Below are 15,363 nucleotides of genomic sequence, written 5' to 3'. Positions count from 1 at the left end.
GAATAATTGTGGTGGCTGGGTGCAGTGGCTCATGCCTGTAATCCCAGCACTTTGAGAGGTTGAGGTGGGTGGATCACCTGAGGTCAGGGGTTCGAGACCAGACTGGCCAACATGGCGAAACCCCATCTCTACTAAAAAAAAAAAAAAAAATTAGCTGGGTGTGATGGTGGGCACCTGTAATCCCAGTGACTTGGGAGGCTGAGGCAGGAGAATTGCTTGAACCCAGGAGGTGGAGGTTGCAGTGAGCTGAGATCACGCCATTGCACTCCAACCTGGGAGACGGAGCAAGACTCTGTCTCAAAAAAAAAAAAAGAATAAATATGGTTACAGTTTATTTTTTAACTTGTTCTTGCAAGAAATTTTGCCATATAAAAATAGCTTTCTTAATCTATGTTGCCTTGTTTTTTTCTGTAGTTGATGGGTATTGAAGTTGACCCAGAATATGGAGGCACAGGAGCTTCATTTTTATCCACTGTGCTCGTGATAGAGGAATTAGCCAAAGTTGATGCATCTGTGGCTGTCTTTTGTGAGATCCAGAACACACTAATTAACACACTGATTAGAAAACATGGAACAGAAGAACAAAAGGCCACCTATTTGCCTCAGCTCACTACAGAAAAAGTGAGTTGAGATGAATTGTTGATCTAATGGATCTAATCTTTAGTAAGTTTACAATATTTTCAGGAAAAAAGTAGCTGCAATGTCAACTTTACTATCCAAGACCACAATGCAGTATCATTAAGTCAAGCAATGCTCGATAAATTAATGCTGCTGGAAAAGTACACTCTACCTCTTATTTGCCAGTTGGAAATTTAGAAAATAATCATCAGATAATAAAATTATTTCTTTTTGTCCTAATTATATTTTCTGATACCTTTGTTGATGGTTTCATTTACGTTGTGATGTCTTTCTACTGTAATTATTAAAATCAATTTCAATGAGTATGTGTTCATAAGTCTTTAAATTTGTCTTGGACAAATAGGGTATATTTTTGGAAAATAATACTTTCAGAACACCATTGCTATTTTCATAAATATAGGCTTTTTTAAAAAGCAGCTAAAGATTTGATTTACAAATGTCCATTTTTCCTTATTTGTTATACAGAGTGTAAATACAGTTATTAATTTGGACATTTTTTTCTCCCATATGTAGGTAGGAAGTTTCTGCCTTTCAGAGGCTGGAGCAGGTAGTGACTCATTTGCTTTGAAGACCAGAGCTGATAAAGAGGGAGATTATTATGTCCTCAATGGATCAAAGATGTGGATCAGCAGTGCTGAGCACGCAGGGCTCTTTCTGGTGATGGCGAATGTAGACCCTACCATTGTAAGTTTGAAAATGAAATTTCTTTCTTTTTCCAAACCTCTTCTTTTCTCTTTCTTTATCTTTTCCTCCTTCTGTTTTCTTTTTAGGACTTCATCTTGAACTCTTTAGTCTTATCAGTACTGAAAATGTCAGACTTGAGCTGGCATTTTTTCACTTCATTAATCTCCTAAAGTAAATATTGTTGACAAAATTATTAATTAGAATTGGCCCACCATATCTGTGGATTCAACCAACTCCGGATTGAAAATATTTGGTTAAAAAAAAAATTCTGCAAAGTTCCAAAAAGTAAAACTTGAATTTGCTTTGTGCCAAGTACCATATTGAATTCACGTGAATAAAGTGACGTGCATGTATTATATTAGGTATCAAATAATCTAGAGATGATTTAGAGTCTATTGGAGCATGTGCATAGGTTATATGCAAATATTACACCATTTTATGTAATGTACTTGAGCACTGTCAGATTTTAGTATCCATGGGGGGTCCTGGAACCACTCCCCCACAGATATGGAGGGATGACTGTTTGTGGAGGACCAATTGTTACTTAGCTCCTAATGTGTTATGTAGGAAGCTAATCTTTTTTCTTTTCTTTTTCTTTTTTTTTTTTCTTATATGGAGTCTCGCTGTATCTCCTAGGCTGGAGTGCAGTGGTGTGATCTCACCTCACTGCAATGTCCTCCTCCTGAGTTCAAGCGATTCTCCTGCCTCAGCCTCCCAAGTATATGAGACTACAGGTGCGCACCACCACGCACAGCTAATTTTTGCATTTTTTGTAGAGACGGGGTTTCGCCATGTTGGCCAGGCTGGTCTGGAACTCCTGACGTCAGATGATCTGCCTGCCTCGGCCTCCCAAATTGCTGGGATTATAGGCATGAACCACTGCACCCAGCCCTAATCTTTAATTTTGTTGAATTTCCAATTTTCTGTTTAGTAATGAAGAATTTAAGTACCTATTTAGTACATTTATTTTTAAGAATATTTTATTCAGTTGGAAAATAGACATATAGCAAAATAATAAATACATTTTTTCACCAGTAAATGCAGTATTTTCACTAATGTAGCAGTTGAATTAAATTGTTAAGACTTTTTTTTTTTTTTGAGATGGAATTTCACTCTAGTTGCCTAGACTGGAGTGCAAGGCCGTGATCCCAGCTCACTGCAACTTCCGCCTTCTGAGTTCAAGCAATTCTCCTGCTTCAGCCTCCTGACGGGTGCCTGCCACCATGCCCAGCTAATTTTTGTATTTTTAGTAGAGATGTTGTTTCACCATGTTGGCTAGGTGGTTTCAAACCCCTGACCTCCGGTGATCCGCCCGACTCGGCCTCCGAAAGTGCTGGGATTACAGGCGTGAGCCACTGCACCTGGCCTAAAACTTTATATAGTAAAATTAAATTGAGAACATGGCATTCTCATGATTATATAATAGTGTAATAATAATTTTAATATTTATGATGGTCTCTGAACAAGTGAAAGAAATGGTAAGGTTCTATAGTTTGGATCTAATGTCCTCTAGTTGCTCTCGTTTCATAGTGCCCATGTTGCAATTCTGAGTCCATTAGTATTTATTACCAAAGTCCATTTTTAGTTTTCTTTTTACTTAAACTCTTCAGAAACAAGGCGTTTTATAAATCCAAGTGGTAATAGCATTTTAATTCTTCTTTTTAGGGATATAAGGGAATTACCTCCTTCTTAGTAGATCGTGATACTCCGGGCCTTCATATAGGGAAACCTGAAAACAAATTGGGGCTCAGAGCTTCTTCCACCTGCCCATTAACATTCGAAAATGTCAAGGTGGGTATCTTAGACTAATCAGTAAAAGACTGATGTGAAATAAGCCTTGCATGGAACCACAGGAGGTGTGCAAGACAGCGGTCAAAATATTAAGTGGCTGTAGGCACACTCAGGAGAGTATTTTGTAAAACCCTGAACAGTCCTCTTTAGTCATGACCAGACAAATGTACTTTTCACAAAAGTGGAAACCTTTCTGCCCAGAAGCTGTCCTGGGAAGCAAGTGCCAAGAATTCATCCCACTTATGTTTTACAACTTATGTACTTCTGACCACGTATACTTTATAAGCTTGAGACTTGTGAACCAAATGGGGCTGCACAGAAGGAAGTCTGGTGTCAGTGCACTAAAGGCCACAAGATGGGGGTGTTGCTCAGTGAGAGCGGAAACGGCCAGGCTATTAAACGTGAGCAGCAGAAGACCACGGACGTTAGTGCTGGTGCAGGAGAACTCTCTGTAGGTGGGGCAGGTGTTGTGGGCTTTTCCACCACTCATCACAGAGCTTGATCTTTTTTTGCATGGCTGTGGGGAGCGAGGGGGAGGATGTCTTTACAATTGTCATTGGGGCCTCACTACTTCACCCCAACTGTTTTCCTCATTCTTACTTTCCCATTTCTTTCTCCATTCTACCCTGCTCTCTCCCCAAACTACCCATATTATAAAGTATATAATAACTATATATAAGTATAGTTTTTTATTATTCTTAATTCTTTATTTTTTTAAACTATGAATAAGCATTTTAGTCTGTTTCTTCTCTCTTCCTCTTTTCTTGTGCATACACCTGTGTACACACATGCGCACACGCATATACCCCACAGTTGATTTGTATGAGGATGAATGGTCTCAACAGCAGAAAGGCTTACTACACTGGTTTTTGCAAGTATTTGCAGATCTTTGTAGTTCCTAATATGTTATCTCACACTGTAGCCTACGGATAAGAATTGGGGGGGAAGTATTAATTTATGTTATTGATGAATTCTATGAGATTCCCTTTCTCTAGATTCACTCATCCATTCAATACCCGTGCAAGGCTCTTGAGGATGCAATCATGAACAGCATGGACTTGAGTCCTTTTCCTCAGAGAGCTGTGGAAAAACAGTGTAGCAGGAGACGCAGATGCTGGCAAGTTCTGTGAGAGGGCCAGCACACAAATTGAGAGTCTATGCGTACTTCCAAATATATAATCCAAATGAATCATGTAAAGTGAAACTGAGAAATAAGTGCGCATTTGTATTTTCAGGTTCCAGAAGCCAATATCTTGGGACAAATTGGACATGGCTATAAGTATGCCATAGGGAGTCTTAATGAAGGTAGAATAGGAATCGCTGCACAGGTAAGTCAGATTTAAACTCTTCCATGATGCGAGTCAATTAAACTGTGAAAAGAAAAAATGCAATGAGACCAATGAATATTTGGAAGCTTGTGGACACAAGATGGCACAGTTCCCTTACATGAGGGATAGAATGGCTTATGATTTCTTTCAAATTCCCTTTTGGTCGATTATGTAAGTGTCCATAGAACCAAACAATGGCTTGGTGGTAACAGTGTTTCTGCTTTGAGAACATTAAAGTATTATCTAATACCTGAACTGATAACTTTTAAAATGTATTGTAAATTAAATATGGCACTTTAAAAAAAATCAACTTTTCAAGCATGAAATTCATTCTGGAAGGAATTTTTTACATTAAGAATAAATAATATTCATTCCACTGTGTAATAAAGATCTCTTATCTATAGTTAATAAAAGATTTGTTGCTTACTGTTTTGCATGTGAAAACTGGGCAATTTTTTTGGCGGCACATGAAATAAAATAGCCACAGTTAAGTAGATACATAAAATGAGAACTATTCAAAAAATTTTTTTACTAAATTTGGCTTTTATAGTGCATATTGCATTTTTCTATTAAGTAATATCAGTTATTTTCCAGATTAACAAAATGAATAAGTTCTTTGGCTTTACTTTAGTGTCATTTTTGTAGAGTATATATATATATATATATATATATATATATATATTTTTTTTTTTTTTTTTTTTTTTTTTTTGAGATGGAGTCTCGCTCTGTTGCCCAGGCTGGAGTGCAGTGGTGCGATCTCGGCTCACTGCAAGCTCCGCCTCCTGGGTTCATGCTATTCTCCTGCCTCAGCCTCCCTAGTAGCTGGGACTACAGGCACCCACCACCACGCCCAGCCAATTTTTTGTATTTTTAGTAGAGATGAGGTTTCACCGTGTTAGCCAGAATGGTCTTAATCTCCTGACCTCGTGATCCACCCGCCTCGCCTCCCAAAGTGCTGGGATTACAGGCGTGAGCCACCACGCCCAGCCTTTGTAGAGTATATTTTTAATCAGTGATTATACAAAACTCAAGAACTTAGAGCTTTTCGATTTTGAAGATGTTACATATAAGCTATTGGAATAAATATTAGATTATTACTCTAGATTTTTTTCTGCTGCTGTTACTTTGCTAACTATTTTTAGACCAAAACTTAGTCCAGTTTTCCTACAATGCTAGACAGTGCGTCACTAAAGAATATTGTTTTATCAGTTCTCTTAAAAGTTTTTCTGTGATTCAACTTAGTTAGATATGACATTAAAAGCTACAATACTAGATCTCATTTTTTTCAGACATATAAATAATATAGATGTTCTGGCAATAAAATACACAGCCTGGGTTTCAGTCTAATTACTCCAAGTTATCTAATAACCTAATTAAAAGTTAAGGTCAGGTAGTTACTAGCTCAGTGGATGCCTTTGAGAGGAAGAGGCACATGGAGTGTAACAGTGAACTGAAGGCATCTGTCCTCGAAACCTTGCAGGCAGACAGAATTCAGGTTTTCAGTGTTTGTAGTAGAAACATTTTACTGAGGTAGAAAAGCCCATTTTGATGGATAACTGATCATTTCTGTCTTCATGTCCCTATAGGATATTATTTATGTACAAATTTTAGCTGTAAAGGTATAGTTACATCATCTTATCTCACAGCCAAGAGTGCAGTGAGTCTGCTGCCTCATTTGAATTTGGGATTTGTGGTTTTCTTGTGCCTTTAATTTTTAACATGTTATTCTGTTCTCTAGAGGGTTCAAAATAAAAGACTAAAAGAAAATGTGAATGAATACTAATGAAATAAAGTGATAAGTCTGCTGGGCATTTCCCCCCAAAGCTTTAGCTATTGATTTTCTAAAACCATAATTTGACATAATTAGTGATTTAATGGCTACCTAATGTTGAAATTTAGAAACCATTTCTAAGCTTGAATCATATAATAGATATGAAAGTTGGCTAGCAGTGAGACAGTTCAGCTAAAATTGTCACCATGTCCTGTGTAAATTAATGTTTTTACTAGATGCTTTCTATCCATTGTTCTCAACCCTGGCTGTGTATTAAGTCACTAAGGAGTTTTACAGAGTTGAGGTTTAGGTCACACTCCTCCACCTACTCTACTCCCAAGATTTGGATTCAGTCATTAGGCCTGGGTATTAGTATTGTTTTAAATCAGGTTCCCTAAATGATTCTATGGTACACCTCGGGTTCAGAACCACTGCTGTCTTATGTTCTAATGCCCTCCCATTGAAGCTCTCATTAATCCTAATCATATACAAAATAGACGGGAAGGTGGAAAGTTAAGAAGTAACCTTCCATATTTTACTTCTAGAAGAACTGGATGGCATTCCTCTATAGTCTTCAAGGCCAGTTCTGAGCAAAACTTCTATAGCTCATTTTATACCTGGAGAATCAACGCTTAAAGAAGATTCCTAAAAAGTGATCTTAACCTAAAAAAGTTGTGTGAACACAGCCTTGCTGGGAGATTTACCTCTGCTAGAATTAAATATGCTCATATTCACATGAAATCCCTCAAAATTTTCTCCCAATTATTGGAAGTTCAGTTCTACAAATGCAGTGGGTGAAGATGTGTTATTAACACACACCTCACCATCTCAGCATCTCCAGTTCTTCCCCTACCCCAGTCATTCAATTTATGTTTAGAAGGAATTCACAACTTGGATAATTAAACTTGTAACAAAATAAGAAATTCCGATCTTTTTTTTTTTTAACAGATGCTGGGACTGGCGCAAGGATGTTTTGACTACACTATTCCATATATTAAAGAAAGGGTACAATTTGGCAGAAGACTATTTGATTTTCAGGTAATTATGAGGGTCTTCCTGCTGCACTGGACTTCCCCAGCTTCCTGTTAATGAAGGGCTGTGTTGAAATCCATGGAGGGAATCCCTTCAGGGAGATTTTAATGGGAGATAGGTAGGGGAGGAAAGAATAGGTCTCAGGGAGTGTGCTTGTGAATGCCTTGATCTTTGCCAAGGGCAGAGCAGTAGTCCTTGAGGCCCAGCTGTGGCATGATTCAGGATATCTTGGTGAGCACCATGAAGCTGTCTCCTCACTGCTTCAGAAGCTCAGGGCAGGGGGTCTGGAGTCAGACTTCCTGGATTCAAATCCTGGTTCTTTTACTTACCAGTTTTAGGCCTTAGGCAAGTGACCTCATTCTAGTCTTAAACTGCCTCATCTATAAAATAAAGGTAAAACTACTTACTTACCCAGTTTTAAATGAGGTATGTGTAAAGTGTTTCACACATTGCATGAGTATAACATGTGCTCAGTAAATGATAACATTTGTTATGGGTCCCCTATTCAGACCAGAACCATGTGGTAATCCTCAGAGGACTGTACTTTGACACCTACGTCTCATGGAAGATACAGTTTGCTGCATGAAATACAAATGAGGTGCACTCAGCCAAGCACTTGGGTAATACTGATTTGGTCCAGTGCCGCGGCTTCTCAGAGCTCACTAGGCAATCTGGGGATTGCTTGGTGGCAGTGGTATTCTTCCTGCCCTCCTTGAGGTCTTGCCAGGGTGGGGGCAGCCTGGAGTGGCAGCTTAGCAAACCTTTTAGGCAACCTGAAGGTATGTCACCTAAAATTCCAGAATAATTACTTTACATGGTTGCAAAACCTCCCCTTAAGCAGCTGTAGGCTCCAAGTACAATTTATGATTGCATTGCCAACTGTCATGTTGCATTGTCTTCAGGTTTATAATAACAACTAGGCATCCTATGAGCACACTCAGATTGCACATGTGTAGAGATACGAGGCTGTGGACATGCATAGTCAGTTCAAGACCCAGAAGGACTGAGCGTGGCAGGCCTGGCCGGTGCCTACCACAGCCCATACTGTCATTCCCATCTTATGCCTAGGAACCCGAAGCACATGGAGGCTGAGTTCCCAAGGTCATAAAGCTAATATGGTGCCAAAAGTAGAGGTTTTTTTTGTCTTGGCTTCTAGTCGGATTTTCATTATACTAGAGTACTTTCTCAGGCAGCTACCACAAAGATTGCAGTGAAAGAGACAGAATGTAAAGGTTGTTTTGAAGGGAGGCTTTGATCTTCTTTATGCACAGGAAACTATGTTCTTGTGCATATAGATAGATAGATCAATAGACAGAAGGGGTCAGCTATACTAACAGGTGTAATCATAATGACATCTTTAGAGATGCCTAGTATGGGTAGTTAAAAGAACACTTAGATTTTTAAAATTTATTTATTTATTTATTTATTTATTTATTTATTTATTTATTTATTTTTTGAGACAGAGTCTTGCTCTGTCACCCAGGCTGGAGTGCAGTGGCGCTATCTTGGCTCACTGCAAGCTCTGCCTCCCAGGTTCACACTGTTCTCCTGCCTCAGGTTCCCGAGTAGCTGGGACTGCAGGCACCCACCACCACGCCCAGCTAATTTTTTGTATTTTTAGTAGAGACAGGGTTTAACCATGGTCTCGATGTCCTGACCTCATGATCTGCCCGCCTCGGCCTCCCAAAGTGCTGGGATTACAGGTGTGAGCCACTGCGCCCGGCCTAATTTATTTTTTAAAAATTTTGTGGGTACACAGGTACCCACAAACATTTATGAGGTACGTGAGATGTTTTGATAGACACGTGCTATGTGAAATAAGCACATCAAAGAGAAGAAATTTTGATCTTAAAAAGCAACATTATTACAGCTGTATAATGCTTTGATTAAAGTTAGTAGAGTTTTTTTCTAACACATTATCTTATGTTTGCTTTGCATGCATTCGTTCATATCTTTCTGACCTCGAGACTACATGGTCCTTGAGGGTAGAGACCAGCCTATTCATCTTTATTAATTTCAATTGTTTATTCACTATAGATTTATTTAGCATGTTCTCCATGCCAGGCCTTGTGTTCACAGTGTACTTAGGGAATGAGTATTCAGCAATGGTGAGTTCTTCAGAGCAGGAGACATGCCTCAGTCACTTTCCTGCCTCTCCCAGTACTTAATGTGGCAAATGGAATAGACAGCATGGATGGTGACTGTAAGTTTAATTGAACTGAATGTATTTTGCAAAAATAATCAGAATCTCTGAGTTCCACATAAAAAGCCAAATTCCTAGAACAGTGATACTTGCATAGAAACAGACAAATTCACTGATGGAACAAAACAGAAAAGCCAGAAATAGACCCATGCATGTATGCAGATTTGATGTATGACAGAAATGGCATTACAGATCACTGAGTGGGAATATTCTTTCTATGTGAGAAAATAGTGAAACTGTATTCCTACCTCACACCATACACAGAAAATAGATGTCAGATGTAAAGACATGATCTTAAAAGCAAAACTTTAAATATTTTAGGAGAAAACAGAGAATATCTTTATAACCCCACGGTAAGAAAGGTTTTTGTAAACAGACACGAAAAGGACTAATCCTAAAGATAAGATGGGTGGTAAGATTGGTAGATTTTATTCCTTGAAATATGCCATAAAGTGAAAAGATAAATCACAGGGGAGAAGATATTGACTCTGCACATAAGTTTGTGGGTGTTTAACTTACTATTATGCTTCATAGCCTACATATACGGAACATCGTCTCTTTTTGTACATACGAAATTGTTGTGTGTATCACATATTTCAGAAAGAGAGAGAAGAATCTGTAGGGTATTAGCAAACAGTGCTGTTTTTCTCCAGCTTGTCCCTCTCTTTTGTTTAGGAAAGGCCATTCCTGGGATTCGTGTGTGATTGCCTTAATCAAGGTTCACTGTCTTAATATTCATCACACATTATTATAATTATTTGTCTGTTCTCCCTGCTGGACTATATATTATAAATCATGAGAACAAGGAACCCTTGTTCCTTTTAATATATTATAATATATTACACTGGCTGTAATATTCAGTGTGCTGCCTCCATCACTCAGGGTGGTGTCTGCCATCTCAGAGGTGCCCAATAACTATCTGGGTGGATGGATAGGTTAGGCATGAGAAACATTTCAGTTTGTAGTAAACATCTGTGCCTGTTATTTGCAGGAAATTGTTTATAAATGTTAATGTTTGTATTCTGGCTCACTAAGTTAACTGTTGTTTCTTTCATTGGCAAACATTTAGTGTAGACCTAATCACCCTCTAAAATTTCAGGGTGGTAGTAATTGGTGCTTCAAATATTCTTTATTGCTTTGTAGCTAACATTTTTAATGCCTAGAAGCCATATGCAAAATCAAAATTTTCTTAATTCGAGCAAATAAAGAATATATTCAAAGTTTTGCTGTGCCAGGATTTCATTTAAGCTCAATTTTGATCAAAAGAGAGTTTAAATAATTATTAAATATAACAGTCAAGTTTTTAAACCTAACTTTGTGATACTTTACTATTTGAATCTTGACAATCATGAAGAATTACATGAACTTTGAAGTTTTTCTAGGAAAAGAGGATTTAACAATACTTATAGTGTCACATTTCATTTTAGATTACTCATTTTAAAGTATTTAAAAGACGTGAATGTAAATTTCCTTTGGGGTATATTTTGAGTCTGTCAGTGTTGTGTATCTAGGCAGGACTTTGAGGTTGAGGTGCTTTTTTGAAATAATAATTCTCTAACTTGGTCCTGACTGTTACAGGGCCTCCAACACCAAGTGGCTCACGTGGCCACCCAGCTGGAAGCTGCAAGATTACTAACATACAATGCTGCTAGGCTTTTAGAAGCTGGAAAGCCATTCATAAAAGAAGCATCAATGGCCAAATACTATGCATCAGAGGTAAAAAAAAAAAAAAAAAAAAAAAAGGAAAAAGTAATTCAGCCTTCTTTTTTTTTTCAGATATATACTTATTAACATTTTCTCTTGGGAATGTTGATTGTACTTTGGTTGTTTTTCAAGTTACGATAACATGGACTTTTATTTCTTATAATAGAAAAGCAAAAAAGGAAAACTGCCATAGGAAAACACTTGAATTCTGTGAGGTCTCAATGTTTCATTGAGTAGCCCAGCTCAGCTAGACCACCCATCTCAAACTGCCATAGGAAAACCTTCAGTTCTGTGAGGTCTTGATGTTTTGTGAGTAGCCCAGCTCAGATAGACCACCCATCTCAAATCCATGGCTGAGCCTCCTCTGAATGAGGGTGTCATGCCTATGGTGTCAAGTTCGGGCAAAGTGAATGCCGTGGAAGATGATGGGTCCATCATATGAACAAATCAGGTTTAAAACACCAAGAAAAGATTGTCTAAAACTTTCTACTCATACATTTGCTTTTTAGAGCTAACACATTAGACTGTGGCTGGAGAATTTAGGCAAATCATTGGGCAGCTGTTTCGCAGCCTCAGTGGTATCTTATTCATTCCATGGCTTTAAATTCTCATTTAACCTCTCCAGCCCATAAATTTAAATATCCTGCCTCAACTTCTTTCTGAATTCCAGACAAACATGTCCAACTTCTGCTTCACCATCAGAACTTTAGCATCATCTTGACCCCCTGCTTTCCCTCACCCCCCACATTGAGTCCAGCATCATTTCCTATGATTCTACCCCCAAAAGATTCCTTGAATGGTGTGTTTGTCTCCCTCTCCACTGCCATCTCTGTACTTCAGTCACCTCGCTGCCCTCCTGGTCCCTGGTGCTTCCTCCCATCCAGCCTCTCTCTTTTTTCAAAGTGACGGTGAGGCCATGCCACCTTCCAGCTTTAACCCTTTAGTGTCTCCTCACAACAAATGGAACTCTATCCGTACTAGATTCCAATTGCTGCTATAACAAATTAGCAAAAAGTCAGGGACCTAAAACAATGCAATTTCATTTTCTGTCACTTCTAGAGGTCAGAAATCTGAAATGGGTCTCACTGGAATACAGGGGCTGCCTTTCTGCAGTTCTGGCTGACAGTTGTTTCCAGCTTCTAGGAGCTGCTCACATTCCTTGACTCGTAGCCCCTTCCACCATTTTCAAAGCCAACAACGTAGCATGTTCAGATCTCTCGCTGTCTCTGCTTCTTGTCTCCGTGGTCACATCACCTTCCATGACTAACTCTCCTGCCTCCTCCTTTTCCTTATAAGGACTCCTGTGATTATATCACAGCCACCCAGATAATTCAGTATAATCTCTTCATCTCATGTCCTTATCCACATCTGCAGAGTCCCTATTGCCATGGAAGGCAGCATATTCACAGCTCTGAGGGCTAGGATGTGGACGTCCTTGAGGGGCCATTCTGCAGGGTCTCTCGCTCCTCCATTCTCTTTTCACACTTCACCCCGATCCCAGCCCACTGGCTGTCTCAGGGGCTGGAAGTTGAAGAGTTCATTCTCCCCTTGGAGGCTTTCCACATGTTGGTCCTCAGCTTGAAATGTCCCCTAGCTCATCCGTTAGGCCCCCAGTAAACATTTCCTGAATAAATGATATCTCTCAGCACGGAGATTCATGTGAACAATGCTCTAATTTCTTAAGAAAATGGGGATTCTGTGAATTAATAGGATGTTTTACAGAAATAGTATGGAGAATGGGACTGAAGAGACAATGCTAGTTTAGAGGATAACTTTAGTCCTTCCAGTGCCACTAACAGTGAATCCATATTGCTGAAAACGTTACCCAGAAGTGTTTATCATGTATAAGTTATGTGGTTTCAGTGTGTGATTTGCGCTTGCTTTTGGTAGATTGCAGGACAAACAACGAGTAAATGTATCGAGTGGATGGGGGGAGTAGGCTACACCAAAGATTACCCTGTGGAGAAGTACTTCCGAGATGCAAAGATTGGTAAATAGATATTTTTTTTTACATTTTATTTTGTTTTATTTGCCTCTGTAGGTATTTTGGCTGTTTTATTTGTCGATTTTATCCTAGGCAAAAGCAATTTTAATTTCTTCAGTATATGTTTAGTGGCTCTCTTTATGTGGCTGGATTTTTTTCTTACCTTGTCCTTCAAAAAAAATTGTTCTATATTTTTTAAAAATATCAAATTGCCTTTTTAAGTGCCTCAACAGGCTTTTTAGTAAAACTGCCACAAATAACAGTCTGAGCTTATGCATCAATTGTTGAAGAATCAAAATATTCAACTTTTGATTACACTTTAGTCGGTTTAATACTGATCCTGGACATCGAGAAACCAAATGGAAAATTGTCATCTCTTAGTCAAAATTACTCTGTGAAATAGTACCATATTCAGGGGACATCAAGTGATGTGACTAGTAACTGTTTTATAGCAAGCGCAGAGGTGATGTTTATAGATCTTGTCTTAACCATGTGCCAACTCCTCATTGTTCCTTCTGCTTCCTTTTGCTTAAGGTACAATATATGAAGGAGCTTCCAACATCCAGTTGAACACAATTGCAAAGCATATCGACGCAGAATACTGACGTCTGGAGGAGTGGGACCCCTCCCTGGTGTCACTGCTGTAAAATTTTAAACTGTTAAGTCTTGTTGGGAGTAAGTGCCTTGCATGGGAATAAACTTCCACAGCATTCAAATATTTTATTGAAGCCCTTAGTCAAAGTCTGGGGGTTGGCCTTTTTGGTTTTCTCTTTTCAGGCTGTTTAACTTAGGCACAGGAGATCCACTTTTAAACTTGGGAAATAAGCATCTGCATTTTTTTCCAAAACTGTTTTTAAAGCTCTATACATATACATATATATATATTTTTAATCTGAGACAGAGTCTCACTCTGTCACCCAGGCTGGAATGCAGTGGCGCGATCGCAGCTCACTGCAGCCTCGACCTCATGGGTTCCAGTGATTCTCGTGCCTCATCCTCCCAAGTAGCTGGAACTACAGGGGTGCACCACCATGCCTGGCTCATTTTTGTGTTTTTAGTAGAGATGGGGTTTTACCATATTGCCCAGGCTGGTCTTCTGGCTTCAAGATATCGCCCACCTTGGCCTCCCAAAGTGCTGGGATTACAGGGATGAGCTACCGTGCCTGGCTGGATATTTACATTATCATTCTAGTTTCAGAGTATACAGAAGTTTCATCCCATTATTTGGAAAAATAAAGGCATCTGAAGTACAACATTACTTATAGAAATAGTTTATATTCCTATTAAATCTTAATCTTGTAGCATCAGAGAAATATTTGTTACATAGTAGGCAATTTTTATCCAATACTTTTTAGATTCAACTCTAAGTTGCAAGTGAAGTCAAAACTGATGAAAATTTATTTAGAAAAATCTAAAAATTCTGGTTTTAAATATGAGAATCAGTGGAAAATAAGGGTATAATTTTCTAGGTCATATAATTGAAGAAAATATTATTTTAACAATGTAAAGCAATATGATTTGTTACTATAATTAACCTGTATAAAAGACACATTTTATGGTGGTTTCAGTAGGTCATTTTAAAAACCAATATGCATTAGTTTTCAAGTATAAGGTTTAAGTAATTTGATTTAATAATCAGAAAATATTCAATACAATGTTGGATATCCTGTCATGTACTATTTTTCAGTTGACAATTTCTGTATTTTAATTGAATACTGTTTCTTCAGTCATGGTTATTGCACTTTATCCTGAATAATAATTCAGAAATTGGGTTTTGGTTCAGTGATTCTCAAGAGAAAGATCTCTTGCCCATTAAGAAGTGTATCAAAATCTCATAAGGAATGAGGGAGAGAAGGGGGCTGTAGAGTTTGAAAAAGCATATTCAATATTAAAATAATTTTATATTTGGGAAGGCAAAAATGAATCTATTGTTTTGCAATATAGGTTATAAACAGGCAAAATGCAATAAAATATATATCTGGTTGTATTTGTCTGTTTTCACACTGCTGATAAAGACGTACCCGAGACTGGGAAGAAAATGAAGTTTAATTGGACTTACAGCTCCATATGACTGGGGAGGCCTCAGAATCATGGTGGGAGGCAAAAAGCACTTCTTACATGGTGGCAGCAAGAGAAAATGAGAAAGAAGCAAAAGTGGAAACCCCTAATAAACCTATCAGATCTTGTAAGACTTACTATCACGAGAATAGCATGGGAAAGACTGGCC

At 38.3% G+C, this 15,363-nt stretch overlaps 1 protein-coding gene across 1 annotated transcript in view; it reads left to right on the top strand.

The window, feature by feature from the left end:
• Window positions 1-15,123, top strand: part of ACADSB (acyl-CoA dehydrogenase short/branched chain) — a 46,110-nt gene extending 30,987 nt beyond the window's left edge. Inside the window, exons 4-11 of the mRNA XM_055246452.2 lie at window positions 415-621; window positions 1,153-1,323; window positions 2,989-3,114; window positions 4,350-4,442; window positions 7,162-7,251; window positions 11,027-11,164; window positions 13,043-13,142; window positions 13,671-15,123. Of these exons, the coding sequence (XP_055102427.1) occupies window positions 415-621; window positions 1,153-1,323; window positions 2,989-3,114; window positions 4,350-4,442; window positions 7,162-7,251; window positions 11,027-11,164; window positions 13,043-13,142; window positions 13,671-13,741 (996 nt within the window). The 3' untranslated portion in view covers window positions 13,742-15,123. The remainder of the gene's footprint in view (window positions 1-414; window positions 622-1,152; window positions 1,324-2,988; window positions 3,115-4,349; window positions 4,443-7,161; window positions 7,252-11,026; window positions 11,165-13,042; window positions 13,143-13,670) is intronic.
• Window positions 15,124-15,363: the final 240 nt, after the last annotated feature.

This window comes from Symphalangus syndactylus, chromosome 2 (genome assembly GCF_028878055.3).
Source record: "Symphalangus syndactylus isolate Jambi chromosome 2, NHGRI_mSymSyn1-v2.1_pri, whole genome shotgun sequence".
NCBI classification, from domain to species: domain Eukaryota; kingdom Metazoa; phylum Chordata; class Mammalia; order Primates; family Hylobatidae; genus Symphalangus; species Symphalangus syndactylus.
The sequence above is the reverse complement of the archived record's forward strand: the minus strand, read 5'-3'. Positions and strand labels throughout refer to the sequence as shown.